General features: G+C 59.0%; 1 protein-coding gene and 1 long non-coding RNA gene across 3 annotated transcripts; one reads left to right on the top strand and one right to left on the bottom strand.

Moving 5' to 3' along the window:
• Positions 1-1,005: 1,005 nt before the first annotated feature.
• GGA1 (golgi associated, gamma adaptin ear containing, ARF binding protein 1) lies at positions 1,006-20,267 on the bottom strand. Of its 2 annotated transcripts, none has more exons than XM_027968087.3 (17): positions 19,912-20,267; positions 16,006-16,090; positions 14,646-14,721; positions 13,642-13,740; positions 12,519-12,642; positions 12,003-12,103; positions 11,079-11,159; positions 9,853-9,993; positions 9,691-9,772; positions 8,529-8,636; positions 7,737-7,889; positions 4,897-4,955; positions 4,289-4,455; positions 3,645-3,838; positions 2,436-2,605; positions 2,083-2,193; positions 1,006-1,986 (listed from the first exon to the last, which is right to left on the bottom strand). In XM_027968087.3, the coding sequence occupies exons 1-17, from the start codon at positions 19,952-19,954 to the stop codon at positions 1,876-1,878; spliced, it is 1,905 nt and encodes a 634-aa protein (XP_027823888.1). In that variant the 5' UTR covers positions 19,955-20,267; the 3' UTR covers positions 1,006-1,875. The 2 variants fall into 2 exon arrangements, with proteins under 2 accessions (XP_027823888.1, XP_060270248.1); XM_060414265.1 differs by having other exon boundaries at positions 7,737-7,838.
• Positions 19,891-21,560, top strand: LOC105609489 (uncharacterized). Its single transcript, XR_001039546.3, has 2 exons — positions 19,891-20,220; positions 21,055-21,560. It is a non-coding gene; the product is annotated as an uncharacterized LOC105609489 (long non-coding RNA).
• Positions 21,561-22,075: the final 515 nt, after the last annotated feature.

Below are 22,075 nucleotides of genomic sequence, written 5' to 3'. Positions count from 1 at the left end.
CAGGCGGATCTGACAGGAGGCTCCTGATTGTGAGGAGCTGGAGATGCCGACTCAGAGGCCTTGCTCCCTCTCCTGTGCCCTCGACAGCACGCCCTCCCCGTTGAGAAGCCCTTGCCCTGCGCGTCCAGTGTTGGCTGGCACAGAGAAGAGCTGTCATTTGCTGGATGAGCACACAGGTTGGACTGGCCTCCAGCCCTTCCCAACAGTATGTAAGGGACAGTGTTCAGCGCCCAAATTCAGACTTGGGAAACACTGGGTTAGACAAAAGTGAAAACTCGCATCTTCAAAGCAGAACTCCCACCATATTCTAGGAAAGAGAAGTGGCGGGCAGGCTTCCCCAGATGCCTGTTAGCAGAGGGCAGAGGGCACACAGAGCCTGCTCCCTGCCATAGGCAGGCCTGCAGGGGGATGCCTTTCAATGGCTCTGCTGCATGTTGGTTGGCTCCCTCAGCTGCCAGTCTCTAAGCCACGCCCCAGGCCGGGACCCCAGCCTCCCAATGAAGAGAAACACCCGGAAAACCCAGGGGGAGTGTGCTGTCCCCGGGAATGGCAGGGGGCCCCTGCAGAAAGAGGCTGCGGTTGGTGGCGCCTGCGCCCTGGGAGCTGCCTCTGGAGAGAGGGAGAAGCTGAGGCAGGGGCCTCAGGCGGCGCTGCACTGCAGCTGTGCTTTCAGGGCTGAGTGCAGCAAGAGGAAGTCGTGAGTGGCCAGGGGCCTCCCCTTCAGTGTCTGCAGCAGCTGGGGCTCCTGGCAGGCCCAAGCAGCCACTCGCTTCCAGCTGGGATGGCTCTGGGCCCCCACAGCCCTGCGGGTCCTCTCTGATGACTCAGCAGTGGCCACAGGCCCCCGAGCAGGGCCTCTTCCGGTGCCGGGATCTGAGGCGAGGAGGGGAACCCTGGCCTGATTTCCCAGGAGAGGCAGAGGAGTCTTCGGGGCAGCCCCTGGGGACCTCGCACGCCTGGATCCTTCCTGACTCCCTCTCTCAGAAGGGCCACAAGAGCAGCTGGTCCAGGAAAAAGGACGTTTTATTTCCATAAATACTCCTGCTCTCACTCACGCACCGACCCCACTTCTGCCCATGGATAGATGGGTGAACAAAGCCCAATGAACGAAAGAGACACGCAAGAACTCCAGTGTAGGACCTCCCTTGGCCAGGAGCCCAGGAGCCCTCAGCTGGGGCCACCGCCTGGGGCATTACCTTTGGGCCAGCAGTCACATGACCCCCATAGTCCCCCCACCCAGAGGCCTGACAGCAAAGGGGCCAGGCAGCTAGAGTGAGATCCCCAGGAGTGGGGGACAGGTGAGGGGTCTCCCCACACTGGCCCCCTGAGATGGTGACCACAGGGCCACTCAGAGAGAAAAGCTAAGAGAATCAAACCACAAACCCGAGAGTGCAAAGGGATGGGGGTGCGGGCGTCACCCCCACAGTCACCCGGTTCCTATGGAGGAGGCCTGAGCTGGTCCCGGCTCCAGCACGGCCCCGAGTTATGGCTGGGCCTTCCCATAAGGCATAAGAGACAGGCAGGGAGGACCCCTCCCCAGGCTAGGGTCTGGAGTAGGCCTCAGGCCCTAGCCCTTGCCCGACAGCCATGCTTCTCCCCTACGACTGCAAGTCCTTCCGGGGCCGTGTGGGCCCTCCCTGCTCCAGGCTCCCACCTGTGATGACAGTCCCCACCAGTGCAAACCCAGGCCCAGCCTCCTGCTGGGTTTGGTTCCGCAGGGGAGGGGGCAACGATGGCGGGGGCTGCAGGGGTGAGGGGAGAAGCACCAGACCCAGGGGAATATGGCCGTGGGAACACACCCAGGCCGCCATGGCCTCCACCTAGGCTTGGCAGCAGCCAGTGCCAAGGCCCCTCCTCTCCCCAGCCTTCTCGGTTCTAGAGGCTCCCCCAGGTCTCTGGTGGGGGGAACTGGTCCACATCCCCCATCTCGTTGTACGTCTGGTCACCCATGGTGAAAAGGAGCTTGTAGCGGAGGCGAACCTTCTCCTAAAGCAGAGATGGTGAAGGCAGAGGGTCAGAGCGGGAGAAGAGGCTGCCCCCACCCCACGGCCACGCCCTGTCACAGCCGGGCCCCTCACTCACCTTCTGGGGGTTGGCAAGGAGCAGGACCTGTGTGATGGCTGAGGGGTGGACGATGGGGTTAAATGCTGGCAGCTCCGTGCCTGAGGGTGGCTGAAGCTTCACCTTCATGACCTGTGGAAGGTCAGAGGGCAGATTGGAGACAGCCAGCCCTGGCTTCTTGTCCCCAGTCCCTCAGGAACAAAGCCAGCCTCCTGTCCGCTCCACCCTGAGGGCCCCAGGGCCCTGCCTTTGGGTTCCCTTCTATCCTCTGACTCCCTGAGAGAAACAGAGGCCCTACCCCCTGCCCCAGAGAGCTGACTCCACATCCAGCCCCAAATCACCCTGCTTTGAGGAGAGAGGCACACCCACGTCACCTTGGGGACAGCTGACTGGAAAACGATGTTGCGAATGGGCTGGGGGGCGGTGCTCAGCATGGAAACCACCACCACCAGCACGTCGGAGCGCCCAGGCAGCGGGTCTCGCGCGAAGTGGAAGAGGACCCGGAAGCCATGCTGGTCATACACGGTCACCGGCAAGATGCTGCCTGGCAGAGGAGACGGGGAGAGGTTGATGGGGGCAGGGGGTGGAGGCGGGGTGCCAAGCCTGAGCCCAAGCACATCTGATCAGCCCCTCACACCCGGCTGACCCCAGGTGCTCGCTGCTCTGCTGAGAAAGAATGAAAAGACCCAGACCCAGCGTGCTGCCTTGACCCTGGGCAGCAGTGCAGTCAGGGGTATAGTCTGGGGCCAAGATGGGCAGGTGGACTTCTAGCGTGATGGTGGAGGCAGGACGCCCACCCTGGAACTGAGTCCTAGTTGGGCTCACGCAGTGCCGTGTGGCCACTCCTGGCATGCTGGAGTAGAAGGGCTGTGCAGGAGCTGTGGGCATGCTCTCGCTGTGTGACCCAGGCACAGTCACTCTGTTCCTCTGAGTGCAGGGTCTGCCAGGCCAAGACAGTGGCACCACTAACCAGCTCCCAAGGACTGCCCCTGTCATCGAGATGGACAGCGCTGAGAAGCCTGGCCAGCCTTCCTCTGTCTGGGTCATAGTCTGGTGCTGTAAGTGGCCCCTCTTTTGCTCCTGGGCAGAAGCACAGGCTCGGACCTGGGTCTTTATCCCTGTGGTCTTGGGGAGACCGCCCCCCCAGACCTCCCTGTGTCCTGGCCCTGCCCTTCCCGGGGAGCGATGCAGGGGCCACCCATGAGAAGTCCCCTGGAGCCACCCTGGAGTTTATTTATTCTTTTGGCCATGCTGCATGGCTGGTGGGGTCTTAGATTAAACCTGGGCCCTTGGTAGTCAAAGTGCCAAGCCCTAACCACTGGACTGCCAAGGAATTCCCCATCCTAGAGTTTCGAATGCAGTTCTGTGACACTCCAGGACCGGTGAGGAAACTGACTCCTAGGAAGGGGAAGCGTCTTACCCAGAGTCCCCCACCGAGTTGGGCAGGGCTGGGAGGGGAGCCCATCTTCCCACCTGCTGCCCCGGATCTAGCTCCCAACAGCACAAGGTAGCGAGAGGAGGGATGCGCAGGCAGGGAGCTGCCCCAGTCGGGCCGGCCGCTGCCGTGCCGCTGCCCTACTCACTGGGTTTGATGGACTCCAGAGGCACAGTGATGTTGGCCAGCGAGAGCTCGGTGGGCGTGGGCTGCTGCGGAGGCCCGGGGGGCTCAGGGGACACGGTGTGGAGCAGGCTGGTGGCACTGGAGCTGGGCAAGCTGCAGCTGCTCTTATTCTGCAGGTCCCGGAGTGTGAGCCGGGGGGCTGGCTGCTGCTTCTCCCTTATTGGGGGGATGGTGCATTGAGAGGTGAATCTTCAGGGCCCAGAAGATGAGGGGCACAGGAGCAGCTGGGGTCCTCGCGGTCCCTGACGGCTGGCTCAGACACCTCATTTCTCTGGCCTTGGCCTCCTCGCCTTAGAGCAGGCACCTCGTGCTCCCCCACCCATTTGGGTTCAGCGCCCTCCTTCCTGGCAGCTCTCTGGGTCTTTCTTAGGGGCCAGCAGGCCTGGGGGAGGGTGTGTGGGTGGGGCATGGACCCATCTCTCATACGCTCCATGCCCTGCTGGATGGGCCCTGCGTCTGCCCTGGTCACTGCTATGTCCCTCGAGCCCTGGGCAGCACTTGGCATGCGGTGGTGTTCTGGCCATGCCATTCACTGAGCAAACCAGCACCGGGCCTCTTTCTGCTGGGTCCGGGGCAGAGGAGGGTCTGGGCAGGGCGGACCCTCACCACCGCACTTGCTGGGACTCCGGGGGTAGCGACTGCTGCAGGAGGGTCTTCCCCAAGAGGTCGAGGTCATCCAGACCACTGCTCGCGGACGGGGGTGTCTGCGCTGGGGGCCGACTGTCCACATTGGGGGCCGGAGTCAGGGCTGGGGCTTCCGTGCCATCGGACGACTGTCGGGTGTACAAAGGGTGCAGGGGGTGAGGCTGCGCTGAAAGGTGTCGGGCACCTGGCGCTGCCCTGGGGCCCCCTCCCCTCCTGGCAGGTGGTATCTGGGGAAGCGGCAGCAGAGGTGCAGACGACATCCCCGCGGGCCTGAGCCCCTGACTCCAAGGCCACTGGTGGCCAAGTCTGATCTGGGGTTCCACTCGAGAAAACATCCCATTTCAAGGACCTCAGAGTCACAAGAAAGGAACGGGGAGCCCCCAGCTCAACCCAAGGCTGAGACCCCAGGGAAAAGCGCTGAAAGTGAGGAGAGGCCTGCCCACCTCCCTCCATCCAGGGATGGGTGCTCCCCACCCCCACCACCCCTGCCGTGGGCCCCTCCTGCCCACCTCTCCCGTCCCTGCCTCCTCAGGCTGCCTGTCCCAGCTGCCCTACCCCACCCCTCCTACCTGGAAGCTGTTCCACCCAGCACCATCCAAGCCAGAGAGGGGTGTGGGGTCGCTGAGGCCTACAAGGAAGTGAGACAGAGGTAAAGGAGATGGGTTTGTGAGCAGAGGCAAGAGAGCTGGGGGGACTCTGTGTCAGGCCAGGGTTTCCTGGCTTCCACCCTCCCCCTGCGCCCCCTCTTCCAAGAGGCTCAGCTCAAAGGTGACAACCCCCCTCCCCATCTCAGCAGAGAGAAGCAGAAACTGAAGATCCCAAGGGCCTATTCCCTGGCCCAAACACGCTTCCTCTCTTGCCGCTCAGAGGCCAATTCAACCACTAAGGGCAGGGTTGAGGTCGCCTTTGTTTGACAGTGGGCAGGTGGGAGCTGGTGCAGGGGGTGGGAGACTATGTGAGGTCTGTTTTCTCACAGATCCAGGCAGCAGGAGTCAGCATCCTGTGCCCGCCCAATGACTGACTCGACGGATACCCTCTGAGCATCAGAAGGGCGCTAGGCCCAGGCCCGACCTAGACTCTGAGCAACCCTGGGCTGGACCGCAGGGGCCCTGAGCACAGCATGCGGATGATGGCCAGGGCAGACATAAAAGGCCTTGTCTGCCCTGACATGTGCCAAAAAGGTTGGCTGACGGGGGCAAAGAGGGCAGTGGTCCCTCTGGAAGGGCCTGCTCATTGCCTGCTCGTCAGTAGAGGGGGGTAGGTCACCAGGCAGTCTGACCTCTGTCTTGTTTGTAGCAAAGCCTGAATAAGAGTGAGGCCTGGCATGCTGCAGTCCAAGGGCAGTCACAGAGTTGGACACGACCGGGCTGACGTGCTACCTGACGGGCAGAGGTGAGGGAGGCTGCAACTGCGGGGCCTCCTCGTCTGGGCACGTCTGAGACCAAGGCCCACAATGGAGACTATCAGCTCCCACACCTGAGGCAGGCACTATAGACACGGGCCTCAATCCTCAGGCAATCTTCAAAGGTGGGTGTGGGCTTCTCACGCCTCCCTTAGGGATGAGGAAGCAGGTGCTCAGAGGGGTTAAGCAACCTGCCCACGGTCACACCACTGGAAACCCCAGAGTCTGGACGTGAGCAGAGCAAGGCCCGAAGACTGGCGTTCAGACACAGCTCTGCCACTCAGCTGTGACCTCGGGCTGGTGACAACCTTCCTGCGCCTCCGGAGACAACAGCATCTGCCTCTGAGGACTGCTGTCGCTAATGAATCGGACAATTCAGACGCAGAGGCGCCGGGCGCCCTCCCGGGCAGGCGGGAAGCCTGCGCTGCCCGCCCCACCCCCACCCCGCGCCCTTCCTGCCACAGAGAACCGCTCAGGAGGAGCCCCCTTTGTGGTCCCAGGCTTCCTCCACTGCCCCGAGCTGGGGGAGCTGGGCGGCTGCTACCCTGCCACGTCGGGTTCTGGTTCCCACATTTTCTTCACTTTGAGCAGCAAGCAGAGGAAGCTGGAGGCTCAGGGCTCTGCTGAAGTGACGGGGGTGGGGGGGGTGGACAGGAAGTGCGGAGCACACAGCCTTTCACAGGGAGGTGGCTTCGCGGCAGCCGCTGGCTGGGGGTGGGGTGGGAGCTGGGCTCACATGCCCGCTGCCAGGTCAGGTAGCTGCTGCCCAGCGCGGGCTCGGTTCTCTCAGAGTCTCCCCTGGCTCCAAAGGCAAAGGGGGCAGGAGGTGGGATTCCAATGCAGGCCTCAGGACGCACTGTGGTCAGAGCCTCCCAGGGAAGGAGTGCTGGCTGACCGGCCCGCAGAGGGGACCTCAACCTGGTCTGCTATCCCCCTCGTCCCCCTCCGCACTCCAAGTCCTCGCTTCCCTGTCCTGGCTGATGGCCGAGTCAGAGCAGCAGAGAGGCTCCCAGGGAGGCTTCAGAATCGGAGGGTCTTGCCCAAAGCCTGTGGCCCTTTGGGCAAGTGGCTCAGCTTTCGGAGCCTGGCTCTGGCATCTGTAAACCAGGGGTGCTGGCCTCACTGTGTCCTGGGCTGAGGGGAGTGGGGCTACGATAGCAGCATGGTGTGTCAGGGGTGCCCCCGCTGGGACCCCAGCCCTCCGTCGCTTCTTGGAGTCTGTCAGGTATGGGTTTTACCTCAGAACCAACTCGGGAGAACTCAGTCTGACTCGGCTTCCAAGTCACTTTCCTAACATATCCTCTGAGGCGCCTGTGACAGGGAAAGGTTTCCTGTGACAGAGCCCGACCACCTACCTCAATTTTGCCATAACTTCAGGGCCACCGTGAGGAGGTGGCTGCTAGGCTCTCGTGCTTTGACGCTCTCTGATGGGGTGGCTGCCCCTGGAAGCTGGGAACTCGAAAACTGTGTGCCCGGCTGCGTGCCCTGCTCTGCCCCAGGGTGAGCCCGTTTCCCCGCCAGGCTCAGGAGCCCCAACCCATCCCGTAGTGACTGCAGGCCTGGTCTGGGACCAGCGGGAGTCACAGAGCTCAGCTTCCCTGGAGCTTCTGGTGCTCAGAGCCTAGAGCTCCCCTCCTCTTCCTCTCAGGGGCAAGGAGATTACTGATTTTTGCCTGGGTAGCTCCCCAATTCTAGGCTCTAACCTGCTGTAGCGAAGTCCCTTTGTTTTCCCTTAGGCCACCAGAGCCTAGGTGTGGCTGGCTTATCAGAGGTGGGGCCAGCCTCACCCTTGACAGTAGGACCTGGCAGGATCTCCTTGCTTTCTCTGGGCCTCAGCCTCCTCAGCTATGAAATGGGCCTGATGCCCATCCCCCATCCTCCAGAGGACTCAGAGGAGGAGGAGGAACAGGCTGACCTGACCACACTCTGAAAGCTGCCTTATGTGCCAGGGCTGTCTCCCCCCACCTGCAGCTGAGCCTCCGGGCCTGGCCCCAGCCCCTTCCTCACCCAGAGACATGAGCTCATCATCAAGCAGGGAAACCGAGGTGCTGGGCTGCTCCGGGCTGGCCTGGTCGCCAGGGCGGGTGGGCACAGCTGGGTAGGTGGTGCCTGTCGGAGGGAGATCCAGGCCTGAGAGGTCCAAAAGGGCCGAGGTGCTCCCTGGGGTGGGAAAGGAGAGTCAGGCCAGCCCTGGGTGGAGAACACGCAGAGTCCCTGGGGTTGGGGAGCAGCAAGCTCCCCACCTGGCCCCATCACCCTTGCCTGGGATCTGCTTGCCAGGCCCCTTCTTTGGCACGTGGTGTCCCTTCTGCACAGAACGTACTTCCTGCTTCCCTCGTACTTGGCGGATTGCCTCTTGTCCTTTAAGGCCCCTCTTAGACTCCACTCTTTCCGCGTAGTGTCCCCCAGCTTCTCCCAACAGGGCCCACTCCAGCCTCCCCTTGCTGTCGCTTTACCCGGAGTGGAGCTGAGCTGCGATGTTTATGTGTCAAGCCCTCCCTGTGCACTTAATTAAACTAAGCCTTGGGATGCCATCCAGGCCCGTACAACAGGCGTCAGATTTGTCAAATGAAAGGGAGGCCCTCTTTCTCCAGCCTGTCCTTGCCAGACCCTCAGCCCCCTCCCCTCCACCCCGCATCCAGACTTCCTCCCCTGCAGCTGCAGGCTTGGCACAGACTCCTCCCCCAGCTCACCCAGTGGGGGGCTCCCCCATCTTAAGGGGCCACTGAGCTCTGGGACCAGTGCCCCACCCTGGATTCTGGCCGATGGGCCCTCCCAGTTCTCCCGCCACCTCCTCACCGGGGATGGAGGCGGCGGTGGCGTCGCCATTGACCTCCTCGCCCCGCACCAGCTGCTTGTACAGGTTGATGACCTGGGTAAGGTTGTCGTTGGCTTGCAGGATCTCCGCTGGAACAGGCAGGAGGGGAGGGGCTGGGCTGAAGGACTGTGGGGGCCTCTGGTGGGGAGGGGTGCCCCACCTGCATCCCAGGCCTCGTGGGAGGGGCGGGGCTTGGGGGCAGCCCTTCCTGACTCCTTTGCCTCAGGCACTTCGTGGCCCTCATCCAGTTCCCTGGCTGCCCCTGCCAGCCCCTCAACACAGACGCAGGCCCTGGCCTCCAGGCCCACACACTGGCCCTGCTGTCTGGAGACCCTGGATCTCCACAGGGCTTCACTCTTTCCTGCTTTCCAGTCTTTACGCACGTCACCTCAGGGAGGCCCTCCCTCACCCCAGCTCCACACCCCAGGTCCTTCCCTGCGCTCCTCCATGCCCCTTACCGCCGCCCAACAGACTGCCAGGCCCACAGCCCCAGTTCCTTGTCTCCTCTCAGGGGGAAGAGCTCCTGGGGGATTTGGCTCTATTTGCTTTGGTCACTGCCATAGCCCCGGGCCTAGAACAGTGTCAGCACAAACCAGGTCCTCCAGGGCCAGGGCTGAGGGGGAGCTGAGGGGCGAGCCTCCTGGGTGCACCAGGAACTTGGCACGTGGGAGGCGCTCAAGGAACTCCACGAATGGAGGCTGAGATGGTACCCAGACCACTGTCGGGGAGGCGTGGCTCGTGTGGTGGCATAGAACAAGGATGAGACCCTTACGTGTGGCCACGGGGCCCAGCTCTGGAGGCGCTCAGGCCTGAGGGACTTGCTCGTGGTTTCAAGCTCACCCTTACCAGGAGGCAGCATCTGGAGGGAGAGCCTCTGGTCCTCCCTGGCCCTGCCACCGCTCTGCTCCCTGATCTGGACAGGCCACTTCCCTCCCTGAACCCCAGCTGTGAAAAAGGAACAATTCCCCTTCCTGTGCAGCTTAGAGGCAGTAAAAGAGATGTCTGCCAAGGAGGGGCTTGGCCCATAGTCTCTCAGGGTCAGCCCCTCAGCTTCACTTCCTTCTTCATCAAAGTGGAGAAACCCAAGATCACTGCTGGAGAAGGGGGGGCCCCTAGTGGTAGCTCCTTCTAACTGCAGCTCACCTAAGGCCTCGTCATTGTCCTCCGTGTCACTGGCCAGTCGGAAAAGGGTGGGCCGCATGCGCTCACAGCGCTGGTACAATTCCTGGGGGCAGCAGGGCGAGCAGGTCAGGGCCGGCGGGGGCACTGGGGTGGGGGTGGGGAGCCAGGTGGGGGCGGGCGCACCTTCATGAGGTCCTCGCTGCTCCGGGCCCCCGCGCCACCCTGGCTGTGGTTCATCACCATCTCAGTCAGCAGCTTCACGTTGTTGTTCACCTCCTCGATGGCGCTCGCCCGCTTCGAGATCTTCTCCATCCGCTTCTGGTCCTGGGGAGGCATTGGCAAACAGCCCCGGAGAGCCCGGGTCAGGCCCGGACCTGAGCCAGGATGCTGCCCCCCACCACCCTGGAGGGCGCCCACTGGGTGTGGGATCAGCCCCTGCGAAGAGCCCCTCGGGCCCCAGACAGGGCACTCTGGTCCAAGAAGCCCTTGGCCAACCCTGTGTTCACTTTTCCTCTCCTCTCGCCAACACCCTAGGCGCACAAGCTCAGCAGAATCTGCAGGGGTGGCCCAGGAATCTGTGAGTCCAGCACATTTGCCAGGTGATGCTGGAGGCCTGGGGCCTAGATCCACACCTGTGGCTCTCCACGACCCTCCCGCTCCTTGTGTCTGTCCCTTGAAAGGAGGTGCCTGTACTTGAGAGGGAAAGGGAACCTGAGTGGTCACCAACAGAGAAACTAGTGCCGGCACCCCGTGAGGTGTCTGTCAGTGTGTGGCAAGTGGCGGGGAGCTCACGGCCTTAAAAGGCTGCTGCAGAAGGGACCCTGCTATCCTGCACCTGCTTTGCTCCCCCCGCACGATACTCCCTTGCGGAATGAAAGGCGGGCTTGTGCTGTGCTGTCTGACACAGTCGTCCTCCTTGAAAGGGGCTGCCCTGACTTTCTCTGGGTTGTCAGAGCACACAGCTTACCCTAAAATAGCCCAGAACGTCTGCCTCTGTGTATCTGGACTGCATACTTTTAATGACTTACCCTTATCAATAAAAAAGATTTCAGCACGGCCCCCCAACACAGGTATACGTCCTTATGAAATACACGTATATTCTTCCTTCTCTGTATACATACTCTATCTTCAGTACAGTAAGAGCTAATTTCCTTCTAACTTTTATAGAAGAGGTAGTCAGTCTCACAGAGGCCAGCGCAGGTCAGCTCGGCTGCTGGGAAATGCTTTCTTCTGTGCTTACTGACCCTGGCTCTGCCCACAGGGTCCCCTGACTCGGTCAGCCCTTTCTGTGCTGTCACAGCCCTTTAGCTGGGTCACCGCAGAGTTCCACACATACACACAGCTCCCCTCGGTGGCCCAGCTCGACATCCCCTCCCGCCACCGCCTTGAGCCCTGGGCTCAGCTATCACCTCCTGCACCATCTCCTTGATGAGTTTGTTGGCTGCTCGGAGGTCCTCGGGGTGGGAGCTCTTCAGCAGGCGGGCCAGCATCTGTGGAGACAGAGGGACACGCTGGGACGGCACTCTCTGGGCCTGGGGTCCTGTGCTGGCTCCTTTTCCTGGAGGCGGGACATGAATAAGTCACTAAGCTCTCCATGGGGTGGCAAGGATCTATTCAGAGTGGGGACATCCCTGGCTGTCCAGGGATTAAGACTCCACTCTTCCGCCACATGGGGTGTGGGTTCGATCCCTGGTCAGGGAGCTAAGATGCCACATGCCGACAGGCTGATGAAATAAAATAAATGAATCCTGTATTTTTTTTTAAAGAACCTACTGACATCTTAATATTATGTGGCAGCCACGAACAAGTGGCACACTGCAAATAAGTGCTTCCCACAGTGCCCAGCAGAAATAGGTTCTCCACAAATGGCGTGAAAAATTACATTAATATTGCTAGAGAACTCTTCTGGAAGGAAGTACAGGAAACTCAACAGCAGTTATCCTCTGGGACTAGACTGGGTAGAGAAGAGCTTTTTTTTATCTTACCTCTGGGCTGTTTTAAGTTCTTGCCCATGAGCACATGCTTCTTTAACAAAAAGCTAGCAAAATTACTGCTGAGAGAGTCACAGACATAAAGATAGGCAACCTGCTGATCAAGCTATGAAATGCCCTCAGACCAACCCCCCGGCCACCAGGCTCAGGCCTGTGTGTACCAAGTGACGGCACCGCGCGGGCAGCATCAGCACGTGTAAGGGCTTAACACCTGGCGCCTGCACCCGCCACGCAGCCGCACTCAGTGTGAGCCTCCGATCCAGGGACAGCGCCGCCAGGGGCTGGGATCCGCTGACCCTCAAGGGACCTGGGGTCCTCCTCTGGCCCTCCCTGAAGCTTCACCTTGGATTTCTCCTCATCTTCAAAGATCACATTCTTTGGCCGTGGTGGAGGAACAGGAAAGGTGGCGTCATCTGGCAGCTTGGGGTCGGCCTTCACGATCCCTGCAGCAGAGGGTGGTGGGGAGACTGTCTCGGGGCTGGGGCGGGACGGGGTATGGGGGGCAGGCAAGGGTAGGAGGGAGCATGGAGGACAGGCTTTCTCCAGCGCACTGGTGCTGCCTTTCAGGGCTCAAGGCTTGCTCCTGAACCACCATGCCAAATAGCAGCCGGCAGAGGGCGTAGTTAGGAGCCTCTATTTTGAGACCATTCCACGGGGGGCCACTCTCTGAAGGGAAGGCTGACTCAAACCCATGTTCCCTCCAGCCCATCTGGCCTCAGGCAGAGCCATAAAGACCACTGACTCTGCGGTCTTGAGCAGTTAAAGGGCACACCCATGATCTTGCTGCCAGGGCCCTGAAGCTGCTGGAGCCTCAGGGCAGAACAGAGGGGGTGGTCACCCCCACCTCTGGGGCCTCACCCTGCTTCTTCAGCATCTGGTAGGCCTCTGCAATCTTCACCTCCTCGGGGAGGCCAACCGTCCAGCTGTAGAGAAGCTCCAGGATCTTGTTCTTCACCTTCTCTGATGTCCGAGAACCTAGGTACTTCAGGGATGGAGGGGAGAGGAGGCTTTGCATTGGCTGGCCTCACTCACTGCAGCCCCAACCCCAGCCCAAACCTGGCTGCCACCCCAGGACTCCCTCTGAAACCTCAGCCTACAGGACCCTCATGTCCCACCCGACCAGCCTGGCAGAGCTCCAGGCCCTGCCGCTCCCAAGCTGAGCCGGCCCTGGGCGTCCCAGTCCCCCACCTGTTCAGTAAGGTGACAGCAGCGGGACCACACTGGGGATGCAGAGCTGAAAGGCCCAGAGCCCAGCATCTACTCACAGTCGGCTCATGGAAGCCCTAACCTTGTGACCTCAGGAAGGAGGAGCCACCAGGCTCCTGGCTGACCAGGGAAGGAGCAGGCGTGGGACCATTTGGCCCCAGGCCCCATTCAGTTTCCCAGCAGTACAGTCGGCTGAGGGAACTAGCTTTCACACTGATCTACTCCTGAGAACAGCTGCTGGGTCATTCAGCTGCTCGGGCCAAGGGATGGGCCTGAGTGAGGATGGGCGAAAGGGATGGGCTCTCACCCACCCAACAAGGGGCTCCAAACCTGTTCGTGCCCTATGGGAGGACTCTGGGGCCTCAGATCCGAGGCCTCAGGAGGCCACTCTTGTAAGTGGGGACAGGGAGACCCTCCACTAGACACCTAGGTGGGACACCAGGGCACCCCGCCCTGGTGCCCAGACCTGCCATGGCTAGGTCTGCAGGGAGAGAGCTCAGACCCGAGCAGCCCGCACTGGGGAAGCTGTCTTTCATTGCAGTCATTCCTCCCTAAGTGCCGAGCCGCTCCAGAGTCAGCCAGCCACCGGGCAGCCTGGGATATTCTTCCTAGAAGCCCAGCTGTCCTGAATTCAGCTGTGTGAAGACCCTCGAGAAAGGGTCTGTGTTTGTGCCAGGTCAGGAGGAGGGCCGTCACCCTCCTCTCTCGATCTGGGATCCTCGCTGCTCAACCCTCCATGGCAGCACAGGTCTGAGCATATGGCAGAGACACCCACCTTGGGAGACACAACCTTGATGAGCTCGTTGAGGAAGCGGAACTTGCCCACCTCGTCGTGGAACCTTTTGCCGCAGCTCTTCATGCATGTTTCCAGCACCTGGGGGGGAAGGTGTGAGGTACGGGGGGCCCTGGGTGAGTCAGGGGAGGCAGCCTCTCTCCTACATCTCAGCCAGGGCCCAGAAGTCCAGAGACCAGTCGTGAGAAGGGAGAAAATGATTTGAGGAAAAAAAGGGATTCTGAGGTTCAGAGACCTCTGAGATTGATCACCACCCCTGGAAGACAGGGCCGGGCCACTCTGAGAGCCTGGTGACACCCAACTCACATCACTAACTTAGTCCCTTCATGGCCTGGCCACATCTGAGTACCACTTGCAAATTATTTTCTTACTATTTTCCTTTGATGGTTTTTTTGAAACGTAAATAGGCACCATCAACCTCAGCCTCATCCTAAGCCATACATATGTGAAATCAGAGAACTAACATGTGAGGAGAGGAAAAAAAACACCGAAACCCTAACATGTTAAAACAAACACCGAACTATTAACAGGGTGCCTGGTGTTGCTGTGTCTGGAGGCCATCGACAGGCTGGCCTTGTCGGGCCCCACAACGCATCCGGGAGCTCTATAAACACGGAGATTCCTGGATGCACACACGACAGGTGTGCTGGTCAGCAGGTCTGGAGTGGGGCCCTGAGTCAGCCTCCAGAAGATCTGAGGGACAGCTGGAGCTGGGAATCCCCAGACCAGATGACTGAGGGCTTCCTTCCTGCAAGAGGCCTACCTGTGCAGGGTCTGGGATGGGAGGCCAGCCAGCTGGTTCACTGGTTGCCATGGCGTGCTCAAAGGTTGGCACACACCCTTACTCTAGGCCATCTTGGCACAATTCCCTTGGGCTCTAAAGAGGAGCCTGACGGGACCCCAAAAACCTCAGTCTCCCCCGCCAACCCCACCCCTGGTGCCATCCACGTGGTCAGGGGACAGATGGCACTGTTTCTCCTTCTCACCGTCAGGGCCTGGACTGCCTCCCACTCCTGCGGGGACTGGATCTTGTGGGCCAACAGCCGAGTGGCAAGTGGAGGCCTGGGGGAGAGGAAGAGCAAAGAGCCAGACTAGTCACAGAGCCCCAGGCACCGTGAGAGTGCTGCCACTCTTTCCCCCAGACCTGAAGTCTGCAGAGGCTCCTGCAGGGCACATGCAAAGGCCCAGCTCCCTCTTTGGACTGACTGGGGCCAGAGACTCTGGCACAACAGGGCAGGTCCTGGCAGGGTGCACAGGGCGGCAGCCTCTGAAAGGCACCAGCTCAGCTCCTTGGCTGGCTGTACTGAGAACTATGACTCGCGTACCCTTGGGTGGCTATAGAGACAAATACCGAAACAGGGGCCCAGCCAGGGCGCAGAATGCGGCAATGTGCCCAGAACATTCTGCTGGGAGAATGGTGACATCACCTACCAGATCCTAACACAGACATGCCCACGGTCTACAGGGGCCCAGCCAGGGAGCAGAACGCGACAATGTGCCCAGAACATTCTGCTGGGAGAATGGTGACATCACCTACCAGATCCTAACTGTCACCAGTGACAGCAACAGCTAACACATACTGAGTGCTTCATGTGCAAGGCGACTCACCTCCATTTTCCTGCCTAAGCTCCTAAGAGCCCCCTGAGGCAGGCAGCACTATCACGCCCACTTTACAGTTGCAGAGATGGAGGGTAAGAGGCATCCAGTACTCGCCCAGGCCACCCCCTAACTGAAGGGATAGGATCAGGCCCGAGCAGCTGGTCTGGGGACCACGCACGTCATGGTCCACATGGCATCCTGAGCGGAGCGCCTGCACTTATGAGGGGTGCAGCGGAGGTGAAGCATGCTGGGCTGCGCTCCTCGAACTTCAGCACCACCTGGGAGCCCACTAACAACATCCCCCTCAAGCTCCCTGCCGAGTGGTCTAGTCCAAGCCTGGACGCACCACCAATGGACAGTTTTGACAAGTACACCATGTGGGTTTCATGCAGGCAGTTCAGGCTCTGCCTTGAGCAGAGGGTACCCCAACTGGGAAGTATGCAGTTCTCTGGCAGGTCCTCCCCAAACAAGCCTGGGCACAAGTCAGGGAGCCTTGAGCCTCATCAGGTCTGTGAGATCTTAGGGCAACTGCTGAGTTCCCTGAGCCTCAGTTTCTTCACCTGTAAAATGGGTCCAGTAACGCCTACCTCAGAGGGTGGTAGAGAGCGCCTGCTGCCATCATTAATCTGGGAGCTCATTAAGAATGCAAACTGGGTCTCAACCCACCCTCGTCTCTGCCCAAGGCCAGGTCTGGAGGGTGCACGGCAGGTGCTGAGCACATGAGCAAAGGACAGGGAAGTCACCTACCCCTCAAAGTCCTCGTTGAGCTGCTCACAGAAGCCGTTGATGCTGGCCCAGTTCAGCTCCTTGTTCAGGGGGTTTGTGGCTCTGTCTGGAGGAGAACAGAGGGCTAGTGCAATCTGGCAAAAGGATACCCCTGCCTCTTTCAGTTCCTGCCCTGGGGTACCTCTGAGCACACGGAAAGGCCTCTCCTTGACTCCCTACCCCAACGGCCCCAAGCACCCAGCACTGACGTCCATCAGGTCACAGCACAGAGGACCTGCTGGCCTTTGGCATCCCCTCGCAGCTTCTCCCCAAAGGGCCCCAAGTCGAGGGAGAGTGCTCAGGGCCTATTCCCTTACTGTCACTTCTGCTGTAAGCCTCTGAGCCTATCCAACCACACCTCCTCTGATTCTGCTCCTAAAATGTCCCTGTAATTCTCACGGAATTCACTCTCAGAGGAGATCTAGAGGTATGGGAAAAACAGCCACGGTTCCAAACACAAGGAGCTTCGCAGCTGGGAAGTGGGCCAAGGGCAGCTAGGTTCTTAGTACAAGGTGACAGAGGGAGGCAAAAGGGTCATGGGAACTGGGAACCAGGGGAAGGGACTCAGGGGAGGCTGCCCGGAAGGGGCAGCACAAGAGGGAGTACCAGGCTGGGGATAACATGGCTTGGAACAGCTCAAGGGCTGCATGTGAGAAGAGCTGTGGATAACAGCGCAGGGCAAGGCATGAGGGGCGTGATCAGGTATGCCTCCTCCTTATCTAAGGTCATACCTGCCCGGGGCAGCACTGCCAGGGCAGCGTGCGCCTGTGACCCCCAGACCTGACCCTCGCTGCGGGCCCAGGTCTGCCACTGCGTCGCATCCCATCGGTCTCCCCCAGTAAACGAGTGAATGGACACGGGCGCGGCGGCAGGCTGGCAGGGAGAGGTTCCGGGGGAATTCGAATCCAGAGTGGGTGGTTGCTAGGAAAGGGCCAACAGGAAGGGGTGATAAACAAGGCCAGACAGAGCCGCCTGACCGCCCCCCGCCAGTGTCGGTCAAACAACAATTAAAGACAAACAAGATCCTACTGTAGAGCACAGCAAAGGACATTCAAATATCCTGGGATAAACCATAATGAAAGGAATATAAAAAAGAATGTATGTATGGGTAGAACTGAGTCACTGTGTCGAACAGCAGAAATGATCCCAACACTGTAAATCAGCTATCCTTCAATAAAAGGAAAAAACACACACACACACACACAAACTGTTAAGTCCGTCAGAACTTTCCCGAACCTCCATCTCCCCATTTGTAAAGTTGCGGCAAAATTAGGAATGATTTGGGATGACAACATACTCTACCCAGGGGGAGCGGCGGGGGCAGCCAGAGCTGGATCTCTGTCACCTCCCAGCCTGTCCCGGTCAGTTCCACCCCAGCCTGAGGACTGCGCGGGGGCTGTGGAGGGAACAGCCCAGGAGGTGGGACACAGGAGCTGTGGCCAGGGGCAGGCTGGGGACTCAGCGTGTGGCGCCTGCCTATTTGGGGTCCTGTGCTGTGGTGGGAGGCCTGGTGCCCTAGGGTCTCAGAGCCAGGCAACCAATCATTCAATTCATATTTATTCAATAAATATTTTGAGTGTGGGGCTGTGGCAGTGAACAAAACCCCCATCCTCCTGGAACTCAACGGCTCAGCATAGGAAACACTGACTGCTCAGACAAGCCACCACACAGGGTGCTGTACACTGCTGCAGAGTGCTGTTAAGAAAAACAGCATTAAAAAAAAAAGGAAAAGAAACTCAGAGCAGAGAGACGGTATAGACAGCATGTGTGTGTTTGTGGGGGTTGCTGCTCTCTGGGATGGCCCTCAGAGGTCCAGCTGAGCGGAGACCTGAATGAAGCATTTTCCCTGTGCACACGTCTCTGTTCTTGGAGCCCTGCAGAGCCCTGCAGTCCCGGGGAGAAACGAAGCCCCTGCTGACCACTCAGGAATGCCAGAAATAGCTGCCCTCCCCCCACCCCCCCAGCCATCAGCTCTGCCTCCCAGTCCTGCAACACGGACAGAGCCTGGGTAACATCAGTCTGCAGTCAGAAAGATAGCATGGGGCTGGATATTGCCTACTCAGTGACACCCAGCTGGGGGAACCTAAAACAGGAAGTCTCTTAAAGTGTCAAGAGACACGTGAGTCTGAGTGAGTTCCAGAGTCTGCTCCTAAGTCAGAAGCCAGGGAGGATGAAGCAGTGGCATCGCGGGACATCTTCTCTGTCTCTGGTTCAGAGCAAGGGCCTCTGGGTCCAAGGAGATCTGACCAACCTGTCTGGGCCTGGCCCTCAACTCCAAGCCCTCTTAGCTCTACCTGGGGGGAACACTTCCCCCAGCAGGCCTCAGCGCCGAACACCCAGGGAAGGAGGTGTTTCACAACAGGGCGTGACTCCACTTTGTCACTTTACAGTGGTGACAATGTCATATTTTACCCAACAAAAGCTACTCTTCACCCCCAGTCAACTGCAAGGAAAGAGCTTACAATTTTGCCAGGGTACCAACAGGAAGAAAAAGAGAAAACACCCTCAGTTCCAGTCTATCAGAGTTCAGCCTCCTGCTGAGACGAAACTCCCTGGCCTCTCACAGAAAGTCCACTGTTGCTAACCCTGACACCATTCTGTATCACCCATGGCTCAAGGCCTGCCTCTGGTCAGATCTGTCAGTCAGGGCCCTGCCCATCCCCCACCCCCAAGTGATAGTGGAGACCTGGACACTTGTGGCATTCCAGAACCATCTCGATCGACGCTGAGTGCTTCCTTTCCATGCCCACCCCCTCCACTGGCCAGACTGACTGTGAAACATCCCTGGAGATGGTGTGGTTCTGAGACCAACCTCCAGATTCAACGCTGCACAAGACTGGCTTAAAAGGGGTTGTCCATAATCCCAAATCACCCTGGGTGGCTCCCTGGTGTGCCTGGGACCAAAGGGCTGAGCTGAGGTTGGACCCAGAGGCTTCCCTGCAGCCCTGGTGCAGACGTGAGTGGAAAGGAAGAGCTGTCACTAGTCCAGGGAGAAGCAAGCCTTGCTCTGAGGAGCCGAGTCCAGAGTGGGTTATGAGAGGGGAGGATCTTCTGCAGTGTGAGACAGGGAGGCCAGATGGACCATGGAGGGGCCAGCACTCAGAAGCCGAAGGAGAGGGAAGCGGGGTCTGAGGTGACACAGGGAGGGATGCACGGGCCTTTGGAGGAAACTTGGTGAAAGGCAGAAAAAGAGTTTGTGGTGGGGGTGCAGAAATCTGAGGGACTGGACTGAGGGTAGTGATACAGAACTTGAAATTACTTCTGGAGTTTGAGACGGGACCCTCCCAAGCCTGTGGAGTTCAGGGGTTTCTATGTGGCCAGAACTTGGGGGGGGGTTCCATGGGTTAATGAGTCCTGCCTTCCTGGGTGGGGAAACAGCCCAATATGAGTTGCAAGCTCAAGGAACAGATAGGAGGGAGTCCCATCAGGCACCGCCAGAAAGTGGAGGATTCGGGGCTTTAATGGGAACAGGGTCCCTCCCTCCTGGGTGTGTGGTGCAGCCCTCGGGGACGCTCGCCGAGCGTCCAGGGAATGACTTGGGTGTCCGCTCCGCGGATAACTCTGGGCCCGAGGAGGTTGTAGGCTGCGCTCTCCATCCCGGGCGTTCTGGGCGCCGAGCTGGGGGCAGCTCACTCGGCCCCGGGGGTCGAGGCCCAGGAATCGGAAGGATGGGAGGCACTTGCTCCCACTGCGGGTCCATGCAGCTGGTGGGGGTTTCCCTCCTTCACCGCAGGGTCTGAGGTTTGGGTTTTGGGACACCGCCCCTTACCGGGCCGGGGGCGGAGCGTGAGGAGGGGGCGCCCTGTACCCCGCCCCCGTCGGGAAGGGGACCGCCTAATGCCCCCGGTTCCGGTTCCGGTCCGGCCCGCGCCCCTCCCGGACACTCACTGATTCGCGCCTCCAGAGACTCCGGCTCCATCGCGGGCTCCATCGGCCACAGGCCCCCAGCCTCGGCACCGCCCCCCGCCCCCCGCCGCTCTCGCGGGACCTCCTTGGCACCGCCCTCCGCCGATTAAAGGGGCAACGTCCGTCCCGACAAGCTGGAGCGGCGCGCAAGAGCATTCGGCACCATAGAGATGAAGACGGGCTTGCCTAGAGCGTCACCTGTTCTCCCAACCCCTCCAAGCGGCGTCAACGTCGCGAGAGCGACTCGCCTCCTGCCTTGTTCAGAGCGCTCGGGAACGAGAGAAAGCCGAGGTACTCGGGACTGAGGGCTGCACCATGGAAACCCTGCGGGACGCTCTAAATCGCTGTGCGTCACGGAGATGCCTATGACCGCTTCCGGAAGAACGTTCCGGGGCCATGTTTCTGAGGGGCTCTGAGGTCACTTCCGGATCCCTGAGCGGATATTCCGCTTAGCTGCGAAAGTGGGGAAGGGGTCCTTAAAAGGGCAATGGCATCTTGGCCGCTGTGAAAATGACGTTTGAGTGCTTACAGTGTTCCAGGCACTGTTTTTAAGTACTGTTTTAATGATTTGCTATTTCTCACAACGTGAACCAGATAGTTTGAGATCACACAAGTGGCCGAGACTGAACCCTGTGCTATCTCCTGCATTCATTCTGCAGTCAGTTCATGCACTCTATTCGTCTTGCTCTGGGACAGGCGCTGAAACCGAAAGACAAGGCCAGATATTACACAACAAGATGGGGGAAGCCCAGGGATAACGGCAACACAGGAGGGACTCCCTACCCCAAACTGGGGCGGGGATAGGGGATTGGGGGTGTCTTGTCAGGAGGTTTCCACAGAGAAGGTGATGTTTGGCTGAAAGACAGAATTCTCCCAGTAAACCTGGTGTGGAAAGGTACCCCAGGTGGGGGGAACCAAACATTTCAGGACTCACAGGATAGAAAGAGGATGATGAGGTCAAATAATTCAGAATAGCTTAATACGGCTCCAGAAGTTGTTGGCCTGGAAATAGGTTGGGGCAAGATCACGCAGGTCCTGCGTTTAGCTTTTTCTTGTAAACTATGCTGGGGGTGTCGTTAAAGAGTTTCAACGAGTGGTGATGACAAAGTCAGGCTTTTGTTTTAGAGAGATCCAGGCGCGACAGTGACCGGTGCTGGACTGAAATCAAGGAGGGCGGAATGAACAGACTTCCTAGGCTCGGTGCCTTTTCTGCCGTTTCTCCATCACAGACCCTCTTCATCTGTTTTTTCCCACCCGCGGCCGGAGGGAGCCCGGTTTCCAGGGTCATCCAGGTCTGTCGTCCCCTGGCGGCCCGTCGGGGAACTGACCCATGATATCCACTCAAGCCTCCCGGTCTTCGGAGGGTTAAAGCGGAGACCGAAACGGAATCTGGCGATTCCGGTTCTGCTTGGCCGTCGCCCTGGCAAGCGACCTCGATTCACCTTGCCGAACCACGGTGACCTCATCAGGGAGTTGCGAGGCATGTGCTGGGTCAGTTTTTCCCCTAAACTCAACCATTCAGCAGACTGGGATGTTTTTTAAGATTCTCCCCCACAGGCCATTAAAATTGTACAGGAAAATGATACGTATGTTTATTGCATTCCTCAATAAAAGCTGTAACATAAAATGTGCTTAGAGCTCTTTTCCTTTGTTTCTTTTATTACTGAAATGAATTATTACAGAAATAAAATGCAACCGCACTTACCACATTGATTTAACGGTATACACACGCTGTCAAGACTCACTTTTTAAAGATGGCATAGATCTGACCAAGGTTCAGATTCTGACTTGATTGCTTTCTAAACTGTGTAACCTAGGACAAGTAACATAGACTCCCTAGATCTCAGGCTTCTCCTCTGAAACTTGGTTGTGAGAATTCAATGGATGGGTGTCTGCAAAGTGAATCCCCAGTACATGCTCTCCAACCACTTTCTCTGCTGAACTTTTCTCCTTAGCACTTATTTCCACTGTCTATTTCCTTTTTCTCGTTGTGTTTTCTGTCTTTTCCCCCCACTGGAATGTAAGCTCTGTGAGGATGAGGAATCTCAGCTATGTGGTTCACCCATGTATCCTCAAGGCTTGAAAGAGTAGCTGACACATAGGTGTTCAATCAACACCCATTGAATAAGTGAATGAGTTGAAACTA

Source organism: Ovis aries, chromosome 3 (genome assembly GCF_016772045.2).
Source record: "Ovis aries strain OAR_USU_Benz2616 breed Rambouillet chromosome 3, ARS-UI_Ramb_v3.0, whole genome shotgun sequence".
Lineage (NCBI taxonomy): Eukaryota > Metazoa > Chordata > Mammalia > Artiodactyla > Bovidae > Ovis > Ovis aries.
The sequence above is the reverse complement of the archived record's forward strand: the minus strand, read 5'-3'. Positions and strand labels throughout refer to the sequence as shown.

Bases quoted from the DNA above. Each gene is read 5' to 3' on its own strand.
- GGA1 (XM_027968087.3), bottom strand. From the start codon at position 19,954: ATGGAGCCCGCGATGGAGCCGGAGTCTCTGGAGGCGCGAATCA. The intron at 7,890-8,528 runs GTGAGGAGGTGG...TTCCCACCCCAG, and splicing joins CACCGCCGCCTCCATCCCCG to GGAGCACCTCGGCCCTTTTG. The intron at 2,606-3,644 runs GTGAGTAGGGCA...CTCCTCTGCCAG, and splicing joins TCTGGAGTCCATCAAACCCA to GCAGCATCTTGCCGGTGACC.